At 40.8% G+C, this 19,045-nt stretch overlaps 1 protein-coding gene across 1 annotated transcript in view; it reads left to right on the top strand.

Moving 5' to 3' along the window:
- The window catches only part of VAV3 (vav guanine nucleotide exchange factor 3), a 432,262-nt gene that overhangs the window by 263,795 nt on the left and 149,422 nt on the right, over positions 1–19,045 (top strand). Inside the window, exons 16-18 of the mRNA XM_068966607.1 lie at positions 6,730–6,831; positions 7,116–7,216; positions 18,835–18,860. Coding sequence (XP_068822708.1) covers positions 6,730–6,831; positions 7,116–7,216; positions 18,835–18,860 — 229 coding nt within the window. The remainder of the gene's footprint in view (positions 1–6,729; positions 6,832–7,115; positions 7,217–18,834; positions 18,861–19,045) is intronic.

Consider the following 19,045-nt stretch of genomic DNA (forward strand, 5'->3'; position numbering starts at 1 on the left):
CTAAAACCATGACATCCATTCCCATCACTTCATGGGAAATAGATGGGGAGATAGTGGAAACAGTGACAGACTTTATTTTTTTGGGCTCCAAAATCACTGCAGATGGTGACTTCAGCCATGAAATTAAAAGACGCTTGTTCCTTGGAAGGAAAGCCATGACAATCCTAGATAGTGTATTAAAAAGCAGAGACATCAGTTGGGGACAAAGCTATGGTTTTTCCAGTAGTCATGTACAGATGTGAGAGCTGGACCTAAAAAAGACTGAGCACTGAAGAACCAATGCTTTTGAATTCTGGTGCTGGAGAAGGCTCTTGAGAATCTCTTGGACTGCAAGTCCATGTCTCTTGGACTTAGAAACCCATCAATTCTAGAGGAAATTAACCCTGAATATTTACTGGAAGGATCGACGCTGAAGCTGAAGTTCCAGTACTTTGGCCACCTAATGCAAAGAGCAAACTCATTTGCAAAGACCCTGATGCTTGGAAAGATTGAAGGCAAAAGGAGAAGGGGGCGGCAGAGGATGAGATGCTTGGATAGCATCACTGACTCAATGGGCATAAATGTGAGCAAACTCTGGGAGATAGTGAGGACAGAGGAGCCTGATGTGCTGCAATCCATGGAGTCACACAGAGTTGGACACAATTTAACGACTGAACAAGAACAGCTGTCCTATCTAATGTTACTTTCTAGTATCTCTGTATTAGATTTCTTCATAGAAACAAAACAAATGGGGTGTGTGTGTGTGTGTATGTATTGTATGTATGTGTGTGTGCACGTATTATGTGTCATAAGGAATTGGCTCATGCATGTGGGGAGGTTGGCAAGCCCCAAGATTTCTAGGGTGAATCAGCAAGCTGGAGACTCAGGAGAGCCAAAGATGTATTGCCCAGTATGACTTCACAAGCCACCGGCAGAGCTGATGGCATGGGTCTTTCCTATGACCTGAAGACTTGAGACACAGACAAAGCCATTGTTTAAGTTTGAGTCTGAAGGCAAAAGTGTCTCTGTCCCAGTTCAAAGGTAGTCAGGCAGAAATAATTCTCACTTGCGGGAGGGTCAGCGTTTCTATTTTATTTGGGCCTTTAACTGATTGAATGAGGCCCACTTTCACTAGGGAGGGCAATTGCTTTACACAGTCTCAGACTTAAGTGTTAATTTTGTCCAAAAATATCTTCACCCAGGATGATGTTTGACCAAAAATGTGGGCAACCCATGGACCGGTCAGCTTGAGACATAATATTAACTATTGCAATGTCACAAATGGTGTATCTGCCCATTGTTCTATGAACACTTGATATTCATTTTTGAGTTTTCAACCTTGTCTTCTCCCCCCAGATTATGCCATTTTCTCCCTTTCCTTTATCCATGAAACACCACTGACTTTCTCTTATTGTTTAGCCACTAACTGATTTCCCCTTTTTGTTTCTTTGATCCTTAATTATAAGTTTCGTTATTTCATGGATATGAGTTTTTGCATCTCTAACTCAGTGGACATCTTTCTGAAGGTATGACAACTACCTGTTTTCTTTTTTTAAGTTCTTTTACCTTTAAGTAGGAGAATACTTAATATAGAGGTAAAAATATTTGTTAATTTATTCAGTGCTGCTGCTGCTGCTGCTGAGTCGCTTCAGCCGTGTCCGACTCTGTGCGACCCCATAGACGGCAGTCCACCAGGCTCCCCCATCCCTGGGATTCTCCGGGCAAGAACACTGGCGTGGGTTGCCATTTCCTTCTCCAAATTATGCTATAAGCTTAATATATATAGATAGGAAACATTGAACTAAGTCTTGGTAATATAGACATAAATAGCATTGAACAGGTTTCTGATTGTTGGAAGCAGATAATTAGTGGTTTATCTAATAGTCCTTCTAGTATTGTACTAGAAGACCAAAAAAGTACTTTGAGAATCCATGTGATACTGATAATCACTATCTTAATCATGTGGACCCAAAGAAAGTATTCAAAGGAGTCTCATTTTTCAAAATCTGGTCCTAAGTGAGTAACCAGGTAAATTATCAGTTATAAGTTAGGGGAAACATTTAGAGTGAATGGATTATAAATCCAGGATTATAGACATGAAGAGTATGACTGAGAAATGGGATAAGACCTGCATGTTTATAGTGTACGGCTAGTGAGCGTTTGAGAAAGAAGGGGCAGGTGAGCGGTAGCTAAAGCTAGAGCTTAAAAACTCTTCATGCCATTGCTAGAAGATTTATCTTTATCCCCATAGGCATTAGGAATCAGCAGACGTATTCAAAGGAGGGAGTGACGTATCATATTTTCATTCTTAAAAGTATTCTGGAAATAGTAGGAAAGATGGCCTTAAATAGAGAAAGTAGGAGATGGAATAATTAAGAAGGTCATTGTCACAATTTAGTTGGGAGATACTGAGGATTTGAATTAGGAAGTGACAAGAGAGAATGGAACTGGCACTTTAGAGGAGGTATTTTAACAGTTGAATCAGTAGAAGTTGGTCATGGTGTCAGGGAAGAAGGAATTGGAGCAGAGGAGAGGTTAACAAAAAATGAAAACATAGAGAATGTCAAGGAAAGGGAAAAATTCATCATGCCTCTTTGAGTTTCTCTCCTAGGAGTGAATGGTAATATATTGAAATCAGAATTTGATTAGAATCAGATGTGTTATATCAGGATTTCATATGTAGCAGCTCCACTGCTGTTATCTATTAAAGATCAGCCCTCCAAACAAGGCTTGTATTTTTTTTAAAAAAGAATCAGGTATGGTAGGAAAGGTGTGGGGTTGAGTTTTGTGTGTGCTGCATTTGAGATGCCTGAGGAGTGGTTGAAATGCAGATCTGCAGGATGGAGAGGATTGCTCAGGCTAGGTGAGGTGTATGGTCCTCAACTTGGCTCCCACATGGAGCCGGAGGATGAGATGACAGTCAGAGATCATGAAAGGTTATAGGAGCCCCAAGAGCATCAGTATGCCTTGCTCTATAAATATTTGATTGACTGATTAAACAAGGGAAGCCTACTTGTGTTTAATAATGGTCCCTAAGCAAAAGAAATGGGCTCTGTGAGATTCCACCAAAGTTCTCATAAGTAAACTGTAGTATATCAAAGCAGATTACTTAAATGGAATCCTTTTTCTATAGCTGTATGACCAGGCGAGTGAGCTGACCTGTAACAGGTCAGTTCTCATCTGCAGTCAGTGCAACCCCATACTTGGGCTTGCTCTGTCCACTTTTGCTGCACTGCAAGGAATTCTCTACATAGTAGTCATAGAGATTTTGAGGGGTCAACTAAATATGATGTCTGGAGAAGGAAATGCCAACCCACTCCAGTATTCTTGCCTGAAGAATCCCCATGGACAGAGAAGCCTGGCGAGCTACAGTTCATAAGGTCACAAAGAGTCAGACACAGCTGAAGCGACTGGTGAAAATGTGACGTCAGTCCCTGTTGAAGACATCAACTCTTTCCTTGGCCCTGCCAGCCACTCTTGCTCACTCCTACATGCTCCCTTTTCACCCACTGGTGTCCAGCTCAAGGACTCTTCTTTCTGTTCCTGCTTCACGGCCTGTCTACATGTAGGTGCTTTTAAGTCTGAAGTGAATGAATCACTCTATTTATAGGTTTATTGTGAGAAGTAAATGTGAAAAAAATATATGAAGAGTCAATTAATGTACAGTCAATCAATGTACCTGGTACATTGAGGTGTGCAATAAATTCTACTTTTGATCATTTCTGTCCTTGTGTTATCACATCTGTAAACCTGATGTTTCTTGATCCTCTTCTGCTTCAGCCTGCCTTTCCAGCTTTCCCATTCAGCCAAGTTACTGTCTTTGGTTTCTGCGTCCCCATGTGTATTGACATCTCTCTTATCTTTAGTTGGTGTTTGATATGACTTCATCTAATTCCCTGGACTTTTTGCATACATATCCTTTCCTGAGTAACCCTATTTCTTACTGTGCTTAAATCATTACATATAGATTCCTGGCCCCAGGTACACTGAACATACAACAACCTTCCTGCAGTGAAATTCCTAGGAGAATGGGGACCCTCTAGAGATTCAGTCCCAAGGCTACCAAGGGACTCTTCACCACTCATAAAAGCATTATCCTGATTACATCATCATTATGTGGAATTAGAATCAGCAATTTATAAATTAGAGCCAAGACTTACTGAACACCAACTCTGGGCTAGGCAATGTCCTAAGCACTTTACCTAAGTTATCTTCCTTTCTGAGTTTGATTTTATTAGTATTCCTGTTTTGTACTTATTAACTTGCCCAAGGTCACCCCGTTAGTAATTTGCATGTTAGGATGTAAGCCCAGGTGGTCTGATTTCAGATTCCTGCTCTCAACCATGCTTTTATATTCTATAGTGCCTCAGTAGCAGGGTCATCGAGTTAACTTTTATTCTTTAGTGCTTGATTTAAACATTTTAAAATAATATGCAGTTAAGTTAAAAACTAGCCCCAAATTTCCAACCATTCCTTTCTACTGTTCTACCCTACATCTTCAAGTCTCACTTAACTTATGGCAACTACTGTCAACAATATTTTCTATTTTTTTTCTTTATGTAAGATTTTTCTTTTTAACCTTTCAGTGTAATCTTGCTCTCAGCTTTTGTCTTCTGAAAAGTCAGCTTATTCCTAGTTAGTTGGTGAAAATGTTAAATACAGATGGTAAACACACACACACAACACACGCATGTGTCTTGGGCTGACCCTAAGAGAAAGATGTTCTGGGTAGACTTCTAAAATTAATTAAATTCTTACCTATTTTGTATCTATTTACTTGAGTTGCTGCCTGAAGGAGACCTACTTTTATTCTGAAACTCCAGGCTGATGAATTCTTCAAGCTTGCCAGGACGAAGTTTCTTTCCGTTGGACAGTTCTTCTATCACTGTATCACCTTGATGCTCAGAGAGAGATGAACAGTGGCTGAGGAAATGGGTTTCCATGCTCATATCAATGCCTGGCTGTATGGACTCAAGAATCAAATGTTTTTTAACAATGTGAAAAGAATTTTGTTTCTAGATCATTATCTTTTCTTCAGCTTTTCCCTTCCTGAAGAAACACTCTGTAATTTTTAATCAGCAACACAAAAATGCCTCCATGGAAATGGCCATCCTTTTCCGCACGCAGTGGAACATTTTCCTAAAAAGTGAGGTCGCCAGAAGCACAGAGCAGAGAAATCCCAGATGGCACTAATATTTGATTTCATTTTTAGCACGGTTATATTCAGCAGATGGATTGCAAGGCTGACCTTGCTGACACTTCTGCATCACTGCCTGCCACTCCAATTGCCTTTGTGAATGTTTTTCCGTAAGGCTTCTCCTGGTACCTCAGAGATTGATGCCTGGTTGCCCGCCTGCGTTATGCTTCATTATGCCAAGGCTGTGTGTGCTTGAGAGTCGCTGTGTTCTATAAAAGGGGAAATCCTGGCTCATCTCGCACTTTTCCTACAGTCTCGCAGATCACTTGTAACATCTCAGAGAGCCTCATCTTAGCTTTCTAGGTGTCCCTCTGATCTGTATTCATTTTTAATTTATCCTTTCATAATTTTTCTGCTTCCTTTGGTAACATGGACAAATTAAGAATAATATAAAAAGTCCTCTGGAAATGACTAAACTTTACAGTTTGCATATATTTATTAACACAGAAATCTAATGATATGAAGGTGAATACTGTTGACTTCCTCCTTGCACCACGACTTTGTGGCCAAGAGCACAGACCTGGGTTGGAGTTCCCAGCTCTGCCTTTTCCTTTAATGTAAGCTTTTGTTGGGGCTTCCCTGGGGTGCTAGTGGTAAAGAACCTGCGTGCCAGTGCAGGAGACATAAAAGACATGAGTTCAGTCCTTGGGTTGGAAAGATTCCCTGGAGGAGGGCACGACAACGCACTCCAGTATTCTTGCCTGGAGAATCCTATGGACAGAGGAGCTTGGCAGGCTACAGTCCATGGAGTCGCAGAGTCAAACACGACCGAAACGACTTAGGATACACGCACGCAAGCCTCTGTTTCCCTGTTTGTAAACTAGTGAATTGATTAGTGCCTCACAGTTAGGATTTTTGTGAAGGTTAAGTCAGGTGTAATGAGCACATTATGTTTTATCACAGTATCGGCACAGAGTAAATGCACAGTGAATGTCATTTTGCAGTATGCTTAGTATTTTTTTTTTGCATGTGCGTATAATATAAAGAAAATATAAATGATAAAGTAATTTTGTTTACCTTTTATTTAGATTGCCAGAAAACTGGGTTGTTTTTAGGAAGACATTTTTAATGATCAGACTGATGCTTTGTTTGAACTCTTTTGGGAAATTTGTATTCACTTTTATAGATCATTACATAATCCACATACCTATTTCGACAGGAACGCTGTGGGAATGCAGCACCCCTTTCTCCTCCCTCTTGCCCCCTGCAGCTAGTTTCTATTTTGGTGATGTGGCTAGAGAAAAAGAAATCATCGCACGGCGTGAATATCCCTCCGGTTTTGTGTTTTTCCTGGCAGGTTGACCTGTGTGGCCAGTCTGTAAAGTTCCCTGGGAGCATGCAATTCTGAGCCGGATTCGGTTGCTTCAGTCTTTATATGTTGCTGGGTCTCACACCAGCATATTTTAATGCAAAGCATTTGGCTTAGAAAACATTGTGTATTTAATAGCCTATTTGCCTGAATCACCTCTCTACCCAGTGTAAAATTGATGAACTTAGACTGATGCTGTGTTGTGAAGCTTTCTTGAGGATGTTACCTTTTTCCTTTTGTCTAGATCCAACATAAGGCCAGACTATGCAGACTCCAACTTCCATGAGTTCAAGATGCATACCTTCAACCGGGTTACATCCTGCCGAGTCTGCCAGATGCTCCTGAGGTCAGTTGGCATGGTCTTGGCTTTCAGTTTAAAGGAACTGGTGTAACTACCAAATGTTTCGGCTGCCCTAAGGTCCCAGTCAGAATGTTTTCTAATGGTTATATTGCCTTACCAGTTTGGATCCATCGGATCTTTCCTTGGCATTGTGCCTGGACTGTTCCTTCAGAACCCAGGAACGTTCTCTCCATTGGCTTGAGGGGGACTCTGCCTAGTGCTGTGTTCTCTTGTTCTGCTTGCAGAATTTTGCACCTTTTAACCTATCACTCTCTGATTTTCCCTTGCAGGGGGACATTTTTTCAAGGTTATTTATGTGTTAAGTGTGGTGCCAGAGCGCACAAAGAATGTTTGGGAAGAGTAGACAATTGCAGCAGAGTTAATTCCACTGGTAAGTCATGTTTATTGCTGTGATTCGGCTTTTAATGAGAACATAAAACTTGCTCAACATAATTAAGGCCTAATTTACTCTAAATATGTGTTTATTATAACATATCAGCTTTTGAAACTATTGTTTATGAGCACAATTAGAAAATGGTTTGAAATTCTTGTGACTTTTATACCTAGCTGAGAGACGGAGGGCTTCAAGAGGGACTTGGGAGGCTCCCTACCGCCCGTTTCATTCACCCCCTTCCCCTAAATCTCACCAACACTATACAAATATAGCTGCAGCACACAAATAGAGTCGGAAAACAAAACAGGAAAAAATGGTTCTTTTTCTGTCTTTGGTTTTTGAATTTCTCCCCTTTTCTCTTAAATATTCATCTCCAAAAGGCTAACGCTGCCAGGAGTAAACATTGCACAGACTAATTCATGAATTAATGAATTGAATACATTGTCATTTTCTAGCCTTTAACAAAGAATGCATATCCTTTGGATTTTGTGTAAATGTTTTCCCCTTGGTTTTTAAAAATAATGCTCCATGATTGTAACCTGAGACAGTTTCTAAGGCTGTTGGCAATTATGCATTCAGTAGCCTTTTGCCTCTCTCTGCCCCTCTTGGGCTCTTTTCCTTCTCTTTCTTTTCTGGCCTCTTTATTCTTTCTCTTTCTTCTTCTTTCTCTTTGTCCTTTTCCCCTGAGTTTCTCTCTGTTTTATCAATAAGACCTTTCAAAATCAGTAAAACTTTTTGAACAGAAGAAAGGGATCTTTAACAGCCTGAGTTCAAAAGGTAGCTGTGTCAACCTTTGATTTTCCCAAAGGGAAAGGTGGACATTGAATTATTTTGGATAATGTGAAGAAGAGTGAAACAGAGAATAATAGCTCATTTTAGAGCCAAGTTCAGAAAATAGGCAATCATACAAAACTTGTGAATCCTATAGAAGATGGAGATCACGGTGCATTCCTTTCATTCGGCTCCTTGGAGAAAGAGCCTGGCATTAGTTGAGCACCTGCACTGTGCCCGCCCTGCCTGCTTGGACTGATTCCATCCTCAGAAGAGCCGTGCCCAGTTGCTGATGGGGGTCACTGTGCTTATGCAGTTAATTGACTCAAGGTCTGTAGGTAAAGGAGACAAGATTAACACCTGCTAATGTTTCTGAAGGTCAGAAACAGTTTACAAAGGTATAAAATAGAAATAGTACATACATTTATTATTATTTAATTGCCTGTGCTGTACTTAGTTGCTCAGTTGTGTCTGACTTTTTGAGACACCATGGTCGGTAGCCCCCCAGGCTCCTCTGTCCATGGGGATTCTCCAGGCAAGAATGCTGGGTGTGTTGCGATGCCCTCCTCCAGGGGATTTTCCCAACCCAGGGACTGAACCTAGGACTCCCACATTGCAGGCATATTCTTTACCATCTGAGCCCCCAGGGAAGTCCTAGAATACTGGAGTGGCTAGCCTATCCTTTCTCCAGGGGATCTTCCTGACCCAGAAATTGAACCAGGGCCTCCTGCATGGCAGGCAGATTGTTTACCAGCTGAGCTACCAGGGAAGCCCTTTAATTGCCTACCTGATGCAATGTATCACTTATATTTGTGTGTGGGTCCATCTTTATCTGTCCTGTCCTTTAAAAAATCTGCCTGCCATGCAGGAGATGCATGGGAGACAGGGGTTCAATCTCTGAGTCAGAAAGATGCCCTGAGAGGAAATGGTGATCCACTCTAGTATGCTTGCCTGGAAAATTCCATGGACAGAGGCAGCTGGTAGGCTACAGTCCGTGGGGTCACAGAGAGTCAGATACAGCTGAGTGCAGTGCACACAGCACACCAGTACACGGTATTACTATTTAATTGCCTACCTGATGCAGTTTACCACTTAATATTTCTGTGGTTTCATCTTTATGTTTTCTGTCCTTTATCCCCTTTGAGGACAATTAACATGTTATTTGCTCATAGTAGGTGAGTGGATTTTTGTCAGTCCCATAGCCCTGTCTTTTGAGTTTCAGTCCATGAGGAGTAGAAAGTGATCCCATAGTTGGCAAGGTTCTTGCAGTCTACAGGGAATAGTGTAGGAGAGTGGTTGTGAGTCAAGCAGAGATGATTAAAAATCTGACTGAGCTCTTAACTAGCTGCATGAACTTGGGGAAAGTATGTAAACATCTCATTTATTCATCCGTAAAAAATGAAATTAGAGGATTATTGTGAAGATCATATGAAATAATGTTGATGCATAGCAAAGTGCCTGGACACAATGAAAACTCAGTATTTTCATCCAAGGTGCTATGATAAGAAGTTATTTTTTGAAAAGGAATGCATACCCCTGCATTGAATGGTGGATTCTTAACCACTGGACCACGAGGAAATATCACGTCTTGGAGTTTTGAACCTAAGTCCTGTGTTCTCTTGATTCTTTGTCTCCATCCTTAAATTGCCCTCCATTCTCCTTCTGTTTTTCACATCTTGTCCTCATTCTTTTTCTCTCTTCTTTCTGTCCTTACCTGTCCAAGATTTTTAAGAGACTGATGGCATTGAATACCCACAGTCAGTTAATTAGTGGTATGGAGGAGTCTTCCCTTTCTTTGCCTTCAGATTAGGATTTGCTGGATAGCCCTTAGAAATAAAGGGATCTGTTCATCAGCAGCCTTTTCTCCCTCACTGCCAAACAGATACCCTCTGAAAGTTGGAAGTCTCCTGACATCCTCTCCTCAGCCTCACCCCTTCCTGTTGTGGTGTAGGCAGTTGTCATGGGTAGATTTTAAATTTGAGCTTGGCAGATCTGTGTGTGGTAAAATAGGTGGTATTTTGAGGACACGGGCAAACTAGACTTTATGGGCTGTTTCCTAGTCTGCAAAGAATCCCAGTTCCCAATATTGGTTTAAGTTTTTGCACAGTTCTTTGTTTCGACAGCCAGGAGTAATTGCTTGCAATTAATTTTCCATGAGTACAATTAATTTTCCATGAGTGATGTGACTGGAGCAAAATGGGTGTACGGGAGAAGGGCAGGAGGCAGGATGAGATATATCAGAGGCTGGAGACATGGTTTACTTGAATGGGGCTTTTGTATGGAGGAGAGAACTTGACTTTGGGAGAAATCATCCCAACAACCAAATTTAAAGCAAGTGAATAGTAATGATTTAAGGCAAACTTAAAGATTCCAAGTCTCTCTGTAAAATGAATCATAGGTGATTTGAGATGACCCCCAGTTTTATAGAGCTTTATGGCTTCATTAGTTAATGGTCCATATTCTCTTCAGGAGACAAAAAGAGATTCCACTTGGTTCAGTGTTACTCAAGAATCCATTGTGGTTCAGAAAGTCATGGCTAGTAGGAATGGCTGAAGTGAAGTGAAGTGAAGTGAAGTCGCTCAGTTGTGTCCGACTCTTTGTGAGCCCATGGACTGTAGCCTACCAGGCTCCTTGGTCCATGGGATTTTCCAGGCAATAGCACTGAAGTGGGTTGCCATTTCCTTCTCCAGGGGATCTTCCCGACCCAGGGATCGAACCTGGATCTCCCGCATTGTAGACAGACACTTTACTGTCTGAGCCACCAGGAAAGTCTTAAGTTGTTGTAAACAAGTTGGATATAGTTGGGTTGGAAGACAGTTTCAAAAAGTGGAGCCTTTCATTCAACACTGGGCATGTTTATAGCTAAGGGAGTGGTCAGTTGGAAAAGAGTTACAAGTTGTACAAAATGACCCAGGGCCTAAATGAAGGCTAAAGAGTCTTCTACCTTGCAATTGTTATTTCCACTCGTCATCCCATTGCTGGCCTTATTCAACTTGATTCTTCTCTATCATCTGTCACTATTAATCATTCTCCTTCACGTCCCCTCAGGTCATCCTTTGTATATCTGATTAATTTTTCTGGCATTACCCATAATCTGCAACCCAGGTAGATAAGGCTCCATTTCCACTTAAGGCCTCTCTCCTGAGCTTTGAATGCCAAATCTTCATCTTCTAATGTATCCCTTCCCAGGTATCCTTCAGTGACCTCCAGTTTCAGATATCTAAAACCAACCCCAGTAGTCATCACTGCTAACTTCCTCCTGTTTTTTGTCTTAAAGATCCACCACTCATACAGTCACCCAGAGCTGGAGGTCAGCCTTGACTTAACAGCCTCTCTCATCTTCATTCACTTGCCTGTTCCTCTTAGTTCTCCTCCTAAGTCTCTCGAGAATCTGCGTATATGGCATTCCTATAGATTAACTACAAAAATCTCCTGCCTGCTGTTAGTTTTCCTTTCACTATACACTTTGCAACATGATCTTTATTAAAATCAAGGCTGATGTATCCCTCATTTTCTCAGTATATCTTCTATTGCTCACAGAATAATGTTCAAAATTCAGTTAGACAGTGAGCCTCTCACTGATAAGAACCATGCTGAATTGATGTTCTGACCTCTGGGAAACCATGATGAATAGATAAGTATGTGGGTAGACCAACAGATAGATAGAATAATGAGTAGAACTGTAATATACCAAGATTTCTGGGCCCTGAAAATCTCTGAAAATCTTAGAAGCAGAAGTAGGAGGCTGTGGAGGATTGGACAGTTCCTGGTTCTACCCTTGGAGCGACTAGAGCTCGAGTGATTGTGGGATAAGTGAAATAAAAACCTGATCTGAATCCCTGGCTGGTACTCTAAGGATGAAAGATGGAAAATTGAGTAGACTTTTGCATTCCTTTATAGTATTTATTCAAGTTAAAATTCACACCCTGAGCATTGATCACTAAGCCTTAGACAAGGGGCACTATGGGACACCTAATGACAAAAATATCTCTATTTCTGGAGGAATCTACTTCCTGTTCCGTTTGGTCCCAATTTTTAGAATTTTTGCTTGGCTCTTAGTGTTTCCTCTCCCTGAAATATACTCCATTTTCCCCATACAGTTCCAGGATTACCCTCTTTTATTAATACTTCCTCTCCAATCTCTTTGCCAATCTTGTAACCTTACTCTACCCATCTAAGAGTAGTCTGCATTAAATTGTTCTCTTACCTTAAAAAAAAACTATTCTCTAATTAGTGTGTTGGATTTATGTCTTTGCCAAGGTTAGGCTATATCATGGTAACTAAAAACCCCAAATCCCAATGGTTTTAACACATAAAAGTTTGTTTTTCCACACATGTGGTATTTGTTGTGGGTCCTTGCCTTATAAGTAATGGCTTAGGGATCCAAGCTAGTTCCATCTTATGACTGTGAATTCAACGTGTGACTCCTGGGCTTGCTGCTTTTAAGACCTTTGAATTGGAAGTGAGCACTTCCATGTTTCAGCATTAGAAGTCCCTTGGTTAAAGCCAGTCATGTGGCTGCCACTTAATCACAAGGGAAGCTGGGCAAGTAGTGGAACCCATGGACTTTTTGGTGAGCACTACTGTCTCTGACTATTTTAATTTTAATTTTATTTTTTAAGAATTTTTCACAATGAGTACCCATCCTCTAATCAGCCTTTTTTTTTTTTAAATGGAAGTTTGTCGCATTTTATTTTATTTTATCTTGACCATATCATGTGACTTATGGGATCTTAGTTCCCAGACCCTTGGCAGTGTATGTGTAGTGTCCTAACCACTGGACTGTCAGAGAGTTCCTCCACCCCTTTTTATTTCCTTTAGTAGAAAGGAAATACACATTCACCATAGGGAATGTGTTTCTCATCTTTTGTATCTATCCTTTAATATCCAGTCCAAAGTCAAGGTGTTGACCATCAATTTGTTACTCCTTCCTAAATAGGAATATTTTAACCAAACTACAATCCTTGATAGTGTTGGATGTGGTAAAGATACTAACCATTAAACATTTGAAATAGCTCTTAGACGCTTCTTTTTTTGTGTTTGTGGAAATTATGTCTTCTTTGGATGTTGTCTTCCCTGGGTTCAGAAACCTTTTATATTTCATGCTCTATATCCCTTAAATTTGTCTAGTCTTCATTCATCCTCAAAATAATTGTTGGCAAAAATGCAGTTCATTTCTAAAAGTAATTCATTCATATTAATATTTGACTATGATGATTATTAACTCAAGTACATTTCAAGTGTTTAAAAGGGTCCTTTAAGTTTTTTTTTTTTTTTTTCCTAAGACAAACTGTACAACTTGGAAACAAATTTGACGGTTGGGTGATTAGTTTATGTCTTAACATTTGAGGAGTTGCACAGATATAAAGAGAAGGCAGTTCTAATCTCTTTTTTGCTGAACTTGAGTTGACTTCTTCACATTCACCATAGCAACCTCAGTGATCAACATGTACATGGATGCTGAGGTGTGCTGCCAAAACTTTCCAACCTTAGTAATGAATAAGTGTGAACTTCATTATGTGAGACTTTCTCAACAAGTCACTGCAAAACTGATGTAATTCTAGAGTGGCATTTCTTTCTCACAGTACGCTACCATGGAGGTCTAGCCCTAGGCTGCAACCTTTGGGGGCATTTGTATTTTTTTCCCTGTTGCAATATAGGGCTAAACTCCTCTTGTCCCCTTCTTATCTTGATGTTGATCAACATAGCTTGCTTTACATTCTCTTGTTTTAAACAAAGAAAGTAACATTGGAAGGCAAGTATTGCTGGAGCAGATGACTTCAGTTTCATTCGTCTTTTCCTTCAGGGGGAGTGCAAGCCTCAGATGCTCTAATATTTAACTGAAGCAGATCCCCATTTGCTTATCTGTTTAATCACTCTTTTATCTAGGCCGGGTTGCCACTGCTGCTGCAGCCATCCCTAAAAGTAGCCTTGGTGTTATCATGGCTTAAACCTGCAAGATTTTTACCTAGAACCTGCACTCCAAATTGCCATCTGAAATAGCTCTTTTATAAGTAGTATTGCAGTATTTGGGCTTCCCTGCTAAGCCAGCTGGTAAAGAATCCACTGCAGTGCAGGAGACCCTACTTTGTTTCTGGGTCAGGAAGATCCCCTGGAGAAATGGGGTAAGCTACCCACTCCAGTATTCTTGGGCATCCCTGGTGGTTCAGATGGTAAAGAATCTGCCTGCAATGTGGCAGACCTGGATTCAACCCCTGGATTGTGAAGATCCCCTGGAGCAGGGCATGGCAACCCACTCTAGTATTCTTGCCTAGAGAATCCCCACGGACAGAGGAGCCTGGTGGGCTACAGTCCATGGGGTCACAAAGAGTCAGACACAACTGAGCAACTGAGCACAGCACATTGCAGTGTTTTATCATAAGAGATAAACTTTTAGAATATAGTTCTATTTTATCACATGACTTTTACATAAAGTGAAGCTTAGTCATTGATTTCATAACCAAAAAATGACTTTGGTTCTATTTAACATTATTTAAAGTCTTTTATACCCCACTACAGTACTCTTGCCTGGAAAACCCCATGGACGGAGGAGCCTGGTGGGCTACAGTCCATGGGGTCGCGGAGAGTCAGACACGACTGAGCGACTTCACATTCACTTTTCACTTTCATGCATTGGAGAAGGAAATGGCAACCCACTCCAGTGTTCTTGCCTGGAGAATCCCAGGGACGGGGGAGCCTGGTGGGTTGCTGTCTATGGGGTCGCACAGAGTCAGACACAACTGAAGCGACTTAGCAGCAGCAGCAGCAGTTATCTTTTTTAACTTATTGAGACAATTTTATATTCGAGAGTAGTTATTATTCCTTCCATTTAATTATTTGGGTCAGTTTAATGATGGAAATGGCAACCCATTCCGGTATTCTTGCCTGGGAAATTCCATGGACAGAGGAGCCTGACAGGTTACAGTCTGTGAGGTTGCAAGAGTCAGACGTGACTTAGTGACTAAACCACCACCACCAATCTTACATTAATAATTGTTAGAGTGAACTGAAAACTCTTATATGCTTGGGTCCTTGTTAGAGCTCCTGAGAAGACTTGAAATCAAAGCCTCTTTCCAAGTATTAGTTATGTTTTTGTGTTTTCAGAATATTGCTATAGATCTAAGTGGTGAAAATAGGTTTTGTGCAACTTCCTCCAAAATTTGATGAGTCCTACTGCCTTTCAGTTTTAATGTTTCATAAAAATCGAGTATTAGCCATGATGATGAAGAACCTTCGAAGGCTCTCCTGGTAATTACTTCCCTGTGATCCCTTTTGAGACAAATGATCTTACTGGGCACCAATTTGTTTAGTCTTAAGAAATAGAACTTCAGACAAGAGACAAAGCTGGTTGTGTAATAATGTATGCATTGAGAGCCACTTGTATTGGAAAACAAATATAACAGGACTGAAATTTGTGTTTAAACAAATGAATGATATGAGTCTAAAGGCTCAGTGAAAATCATTTGTCTTACACAAATGTGTGCACTGTGCTGGTGCTGAAGATGGAGTTCTGCTCAGGCTCCAAGCACCTCAGTAACAGCACTTCTTTGAATTACATTAAGCCAGTTGGGACATGATGAAAGAACGCAAGGTATAAACCCCTTCAGGGCCTGTGAGTCACCATCTAGAAAGGTTCTTGAAAGGGTAAGAACATTTTATAGTTTGATCAATAGGAGCCTGAGAAATCGGCTGCAGGGTAAGGGCAAGTTGAGGATTAAAAACTTTTAGAAACTTGAAGAATTGAATTACCATTCTAAGGAAATTTCCAGAAGAAAAAGAGACAGTAAAAGAGAGATCTTTTGTCATATCTCAACCATGCACCTATTTGGTCAGAATTCAGCCAAATAAATTTGATAGTCATCAGATCTTATTATCCTCATCCTGATGTGGAATTGTGATGCACAGAAAGTGTTCTAGAGCTCCGAGTGCCTGCCAAAGTAGCTTTGGGTGCATATCAAGAGGAAATGAAGGATGGTGTTGTAGATTTCAAAATCAGAGCAACTTTTCCATAGAATACATCATCAGAAGAGGTTGTTATTCTGTTTTCCCATCCAGAATTGACTTTTACTTTAAACATGTATGGAACAGTGTGTGGCAATTGGGGTTTTCTGCTCTCTCATCACTGTTATTTTTGTAAAATTTATAGCTGCTGCGTTCATATGGTTATCAGAATTTAGATTGTGTTTGTAAAGGGGCCAGTCTGATGGCACAACCACCGGAACAAGTACAAAAGTATAAATAAAAGGAGCCTGGTTAAGAATTTCTGAACTCAGAACAGATTCTGAGAGTTATTTCTAGTCCTTTGGCTTTTGCCCTCTCCTCAGAATATTTACAGAACCCTGCCATGAAATATGACTAAATAAAACCTCAGACTTTTAAGAACCACTATTTATGTGCTCTGCCCAGCATGAGCAGATCACAGTGTGAACTGCTCTATGCCAAGTCCATGGAAGAAATGAGCCTCTTTTCTGGATGGCAGTGGGGAGGGTGGGGGTGCTGTGGTGGCCAGGAGGACAGGGAGTGGGGGCAAGGAGAGGGTAAGCCCTCATTAAGGACTCAGGCCCTCAGAGTTGGAGTTGTATCCAGCATGAAGACCCTTGTCCATTTTCCAATCTCGGTTACACAGAGGAGCCTTTGTGAAGAGCAGGTACATTCAATAAGAATTAGGAGGAAAGCTTGATGAGATGCAAAGAAGGAAAACAGGAGACAATAGGCAGCAGGAGAGTTAAGGAGGGAGTGCTGGGTACGGTGGTCAGCCAGGTCTAGTTTTGTCCTTACTTGACCGTCCCATTCGTACCTTGCCTGGACCTTACCTGCTTTGTGTTTTGTGCTCGGTGCTCACTCATGCCTGTAGCTGGCTGGCTTGAACTGAGCAGCAAGATCGGAAGGGCCTGTAGATGAGGAGCTTCTGTTCCCTGGATCTGTTTTCTAGGTAAAGATGTGCAGGTATATGCATAGCTAGATCATCACCTTAGATACAGTCATTTCTTCCTCCTGAGGAAACCCAGAGCGCTACTGGAACGTGATGTGCCAACTACTGCCATGTGGGCTATCCTAGGTTTTATGCTAAAAAATATATATATATATATTTAAACATATTGTAACAGATCCACTTCACCAGGGCATAACAACAATTCTGTGCAGTGTCAGAAAAAAAAATATTTCTGAATTAAATTTAAGATGCACTCTCATTTTTAAACACCGACCCTGAAAGATAAGAGATTTTCCCATGGAGAGGTCATCTGGAAATAGCAAAGCTTTCCTCAGCTGCTTGGATGGAAAATTTAAACTCTCCTCCTGTTGGGTGCTTCTTGCTGTCTGTGATTTCCAGTTCAGGCTCTTCCTCTAACTCACAGTAGAAGAAAGTAGTGTAGGGCTTTTCTGGCTTATAGGTCTTTCTGGTTAAACCAGTGTAACAGGTATCACAACTTGTCTGTTAGGAACCTGAGTTCACCTAACCTGGGTTCTCAGTTTGGGCACAGTATCCAGCCAAATGGCACTTTCATAGACTGTCTCCCTACACAGCTTCTCTTAGGCAATCTTTCTTCTGAAACGTTGCCTATTTCTAGCAGAGAGGAGAAGGGAAATAGCTTTCTGTCCTTTGTAAAGGCCAACTTCAGACCTGGCAAAGATGCCTTCATAGCAGTTATGTAGGAAAGTTAGGATAGGGTTGACATTGAAAAAGAAATGCAGGCTTTGCTTTTCTCCAGAAAGGTGACTTTTTGCTCATGCATCTTCAGTTCCATTAATCAGGTATAGTCCTTTAAAAAACAGAAGGGCCCCAAACCTCCTGTTGCATGTCCCAGGCAGTCTTCCTGTGTAGCAATCTGACAGCTACTCAGGTGCTCTGGTACTTTTCCCCTTGAACTCTGGTTCTGAGGCTTCTTGGAGCCTCTATCAGAGCTTCATTTAGTCTACAGAGCCCTCTTTTAGAACTACCCTTTCTCTCCTGATGTTCCCATCCGTGTCTTCTCTTCTCAGATCCTTCTTCAGAGGATCATTCTGGTTGGCAAAAATATAGCATAAGCTCAAAATGATGAGATGTTTTTCTGCAGTCTGGAGAAATTATAATATGCATAAGTACTCCTGGAAACAAAAATATTCCCCACCAGCTTTTCCACGTGTAGTGTGTCTTTCCTCTCAGAGATACCCTTTGCCCTCTGCCAAGTTACTCTCTTGCATATCTCAGGGCCCTTCCTAACTGTTAGTCATTTTCAGGAATTGAAATGTAATGGAGTTTGTCATTTCTATTTCTAAACAGGTAAACTGGGATGTAAAGAAAATTAGCATTGGGATTGAATCTTGTCCATTTTTAATTTTCATCTTTAAATCAATCTGTATCCCTCCCCTGCAAAAAGCTAAAAGAAACAGCCACTTAATGCAAAATTCATATGCAAATTGTATGTGTTAAATTTGCAATTGTTATAGTAATTGTAATATAGGCAGTTGTAATAACAACATGTTGTGTTTAGATTCTTAAAACTGGGTATGTTGAAAGAAAGGCTCCCACCTAGCTTTCTCTTATGTACATAAGCTTGGTGCAAGTCCCTGTTTCAAGGAGCTTTATGTGGTTGGATTAAAATTGCTTAATAAACAATTGAAAAAGTTAAGCCTAACCTAGAAGTCATTTAGTACTATGAGTCACTTCCCTGACAGCCAATAAGGCAAGAGAACCTGGTTGCAAAACAATTACTAGCCCAGCCTGAGGGACCTTGGAAATATATTAACAGGTATCATTAGGAAAACAAAGCAGTAGTGTTCTACCACGCTGCAGAGAACAAGCTAAGGTTGCTAACTAAACGAAACAACTTCACTGACAATGCCAATTTTTACGTTTGTTTCAGAACAAGGGACGCTCAAACCATCTGAGGTAAGATTAACGTTTACATTTTTCTTATATAACTTTTGCATTTCAGATTGTTTGCTAACTAAAGCAGGCCCAAACCCCTAAAATGTTAAATGTACCTTTTAAAACGGATAGAAACAGATCTAGAGCAAGTAATCAAGTGCTTTTGAGTGAAATGCACAGGTTAAATAAGAGGAGTTTTCAGATAC

The sequence above is a fragment of the Capricornis sumatraensis genome, chromosome 2 (assembly GCF_032405125.1).
Source record: "Capricornis sumatraensis isolate serow.1 chromosome 2, serow.2, whole genome shotgun sequence".
Lineage (NCBI taxonomy): Eukaryota > Metazoa > Chordata > Mammalia > Artiodactyla > Bovidae > Capricornis > Capricornis sumatraensis.